Here is a 3,926-nt window from a genome sequence, read left to right on the forward strand (position 1 = left end):
AAGCTGCTCAATTCATCAGAAGCCTTCCTACGCTTTGGTGCCACAAGAACACTTAGAAAAATCAGTTAGACTTGGCTTCTCTTCAAAGAAGAAATGTGTGAACACAGACTGAGACCCAGCCTTGGGTTCAAGTTTACACTCTGATTTTTCCAAACTGTGTGACCTTAGTTAAGTTGCTCGGAGCCTGTGAACTATTCGTCAAAGTGGAACCCCTCTGCTACAAGATTTGGGGTTGCTTTGTGTTCTTTTGCTTGATACAAAGTGAGATACACCAAGGAAAGAAAATAGAACACAGAAACTCCTTTTGGGGACAAAAAGAGCATGTATGATGTATCCAAGGAGATGAAAATAAGTCAGCTGATGATTAATTACATCCTATAAACTGACAGTTTTCTTTATAGTTCCTGGATGTTGTCTCATTTCAAGTATCATAATGATTCTAACAGATTGAACCTCACAACTCGGTAAACTGAGTTATGGAAAGATTAATCTGGCTACACAGATGGTATATGGGTGAACTGGATCAAGCCCAGGGCAATGTACTCCAAGATGCTTGTGAAATGAGGTCTCCTGAAGTGATGGGTGGGCAGTGCCCTGTAAAACAGGTGAGATTTGGCCATTGTGCTCAAATGTCCCTTTAAAATAATAAGATGTATTTGTGAGATGCATTAGGCTACCAGAATGCTTTAGGTAGAGGAGAGGAGAGCCCCTAATAATTTTATGCACCATGAAAGTTCCAGAAAATAGAAACAGAAGGAACTCTACCAAACTCGTTCTATGAGGCCACAGTCACCTTGATACATAAAGTACACAAAGACCCAACAAAGGAAGAGAATTTCAGACCAATTTCCCTTATGAACATTGGTACAAAAATACTTGCAAGCCAAATCCAAGAGCTCATCAAAAATATCATTCACCCTGACCAAGTAGGCTTCATCTCAGGAAGGCAGGGGCAGTTCAATATATGGAAATCCAACACTATAATTCATAATATAAACAAACTGAAAGAAAAAACACATGATCATCTCGTTAGATGCTGAAAAAGCTTTTGAAAGAATCCAACATCCATTCATATTAAAAGTCTTGGAGATATCAGGGATACAAAACAAGTACTTAAACATAGTAAAGGCAATATACAGCAAGCCTACAGCCAACTTCAAACTAAATGGAGAGAATCTTAAATCAAATCCACTGAAATAAAGGATACAACAAGGTTGTCCATTCTATCTGTCTTTCTTCAATATAGTACTTGAAGTCTCCTAGCTGGAGAATAAGACAACTAATGTTCAAAGGGATACAATTTGGAAAATAAGAAGTCAAAGTATCACTATTCACAAATGATATGATAGTATAGATAAGTGACCCCAAAAATACTACCAAGGAACTCCTACAGCTGATAAACACCTTCAGCAAAATGGCTGGGTAGAAAATCAACTAAAAAAAATCAGTATCCTTCCTTTATACAAAAGAAAAACAGGCTGAGAAAGAAATTAGGGGAACAACATCCTTAACAATAGCCACTAATAAATACATAAATAATAAAATATCTTGGTATAACTCTAACCAAGCAAGTGAAAGACTTGTATGAAAAAAAATCAAGTCTCTGCAGAAGGAAATTGAAGAAGATATCAGAATATGAAAATATCTCTTAAATATGGCAGTGTGCATCATGGTGATTGCCAAGGAGAATTACCCTCTGTACATCTGAAGTGCTCCCACAGAGAATGAGCTTAAGTTCCACTACATGGTGCACACGTCACTAGCCAAGGTCGGTGAGAAGACTTCTGCCATGGAAAAAGCACTGGTGGACCAGAGGGAGCTGTACATGGGGCTGTTCTACCCAACTGAGGACTACAAGGTATATGGCTATGTGACCAGTTCCAAGGTGAAGTTTGTCATGGTGGTGAATTCCTCAAACACAGCCCTTTGAGACAATGAGATCCGCAGTATGTTCTGAAAACTGCATAACTCCTACACAGACATGATGTACAACATGTTCTGTAATTCTGGAGACTGCATCCACTCGAGGGCTTTCAATAACATGGTAACTTCAATGATGATCCAGGTCTGCTGAGTGGGACCTCTGCCCCAGTGACCCAGAAGAGAAGCCTGTATTCACCCTTGCAGGATGATGATTATTCCCCTGCCCTTCCCTGAGCATAACCTGTGGGCAGGGCTGTGTGCCCTGTGCCTTTCTACTAAAGGCCTCACAAGATTAAAAAAAAAAAAAAGGAAAGAAAATACCTCCCATGCTCAGGGATTGGTAGGATTAACATAGTAGAAATGGCCATCTTACCAAAAGCAATCTACAGATTTAATGTAACTCCTATCAAAATGCCAACACAATTCTTCACAGACCTTGAAAGAACAATTCTCAATTTCATATGGAAAAAGAAAAAAACCAGAATAGTTAAGACAATCCTAGACAATAAATGATCTTCTGTAGGTATTTCCATCCTTGATCTCAAGCTGTACTATAGAGCAACAGTAATAAAAAACTGCATGGTATTGGCATAGAAACAGTCAGGTGAACCAATGGAAATGAATTGAAGACCCAGAAGTAAGCCCACACATCTATGGACACTTGATTTTTAACAAAGAAGCCAAAACCATATAATGGAAAAAGGATAGCATCTTCAACAAAGGGTACTGGTCTAACTGGATGGCTATGTGTGGAAATTTTTAAATAGATTTGTATTTATCACCCTGAACAAAAGTCCAAGTGGATTAAAGAACTCAACATAAACCAGACACACTATATCTGTTAGAATAAAAAGTGGGGAAAAGTCTTGAGCTCATTGACACAGGAGACAACTTCCTGAACAGAATGTCAACAGCTCATGTTCTAAAGTCAACAGTTAATAAATGGGACCTCATGAAACTGAAAGTCTTCTGTAAGACAAAGGACACTCTCAATAGAACAAAATGAAAGCCCACAGACTGAGAAAAGAACTTCACCAACTCTACATCTAACCAAGGGACAATATCCAAAATATGTAAAAAATCAAATAACTAAACACTACCAAACCAAATAATCCAATTAAAAAATAGATTACAGGGTAAACAGAGAATTTTCAACTAAGGAATATTGAATGGCCAAGAACACTTTAAGAGATGCTTAATATCCTTAGTCCTCAGGGAAATGCAAATCAAAACAACTGTGCAATTCTATCTTACACCTACCAGAATGGCTAAGATCAAAAACTCAAGTGACAGCACATGATGGTGAGGATGTAGAGAAAGGGGAACACTCCTTCATTGCTGGTGGGAGTACAAACTTGAACAACCATTTTGAAAATCATTGTGATGTTTTCTCAGAATATTAGGAATAGTTCTACTTCAAGACCCAGCTATACCACTCCTGGGCATGTACCTGAAAGATGCTCCACCACACAACAAGCACATTTGCTCAGCTAAGTTCATAGCAGCTTTATTCATAATAGCCAGGACCTAGAAATAATCTAGATGTCCCTCAACCAAAGAATTGTTAAAGAAACTGTGGTGCATTTACACAATGGAATACTACTGAGGTATTAAAAACAAGGAGTCTTGAAATTTACAGGAAAGTGTACAGATCTAGAAATGATCATCCTGAGTGAGGTAACCCAGACCCAGAAAAACATACATGGTATATACTTATTAATATGTGGATATTAACCACATAATACAGGATGACCACACTACAATGCACAGACTAAATAACAAGGAAGACCCTAGGAAACTGCTTAGTTCTCATTCAGAAGGGCAAATAGAATAGACACAGGAAGCAACTGAGGAGAAGGAACAGACTCCACCCAGCAGGAGATCAAAGATGCTGAGACTCATAGCCAAACTACATGGTGGAGCTCAGGGAGTCTTATGGAATAGTTGGGAGACAGAAGGATATGGAGGGGACCTACACAAGGAGATCAATGGAGCCAATAAAT

The 3,926-nt window shown here is 38.6% G+C and overlaps 1 protein-coding gene across 1 annotated transcript; it reads left to right on the forward strand.

Annotated features, from left to right (window-relative positions):
• The first annotated feature begins 1,657 nt into the window (after window positions 1-1,657).
• LOC311578971 (trafficking protein particle complex subunit 2-like protein) lies at window positions 1,658-2,134 on the forward strand. The gene is given in 3 exon segments (XM_084749099.1): window positions 1,658-1,927; window positions 1,931-1,954; window positions 1,958-2,134. Coding segments are annotated over 3 exon segments (324 nt in total). The 5' UTR covers window positions 1,658-1,744; the 3' UTR covers window positions 2,075-2,134.
• The last annotated feature ends 1,792 nt before the right edge of the window (window positions 2,135-3,926 follow it).

The sequence above is a fragment of the Acomys minous genome (assembly GCF_964271855.1).
Source record: "Acomys minous genome assembly, chromosome: 12".
Classification (NCBI taxonomy): domain Eukaryota; kingdom Metazoa; phylum Chordata; class Mammalia; order Rodentia; family Muridae; genus Acomys; species Acomys minous.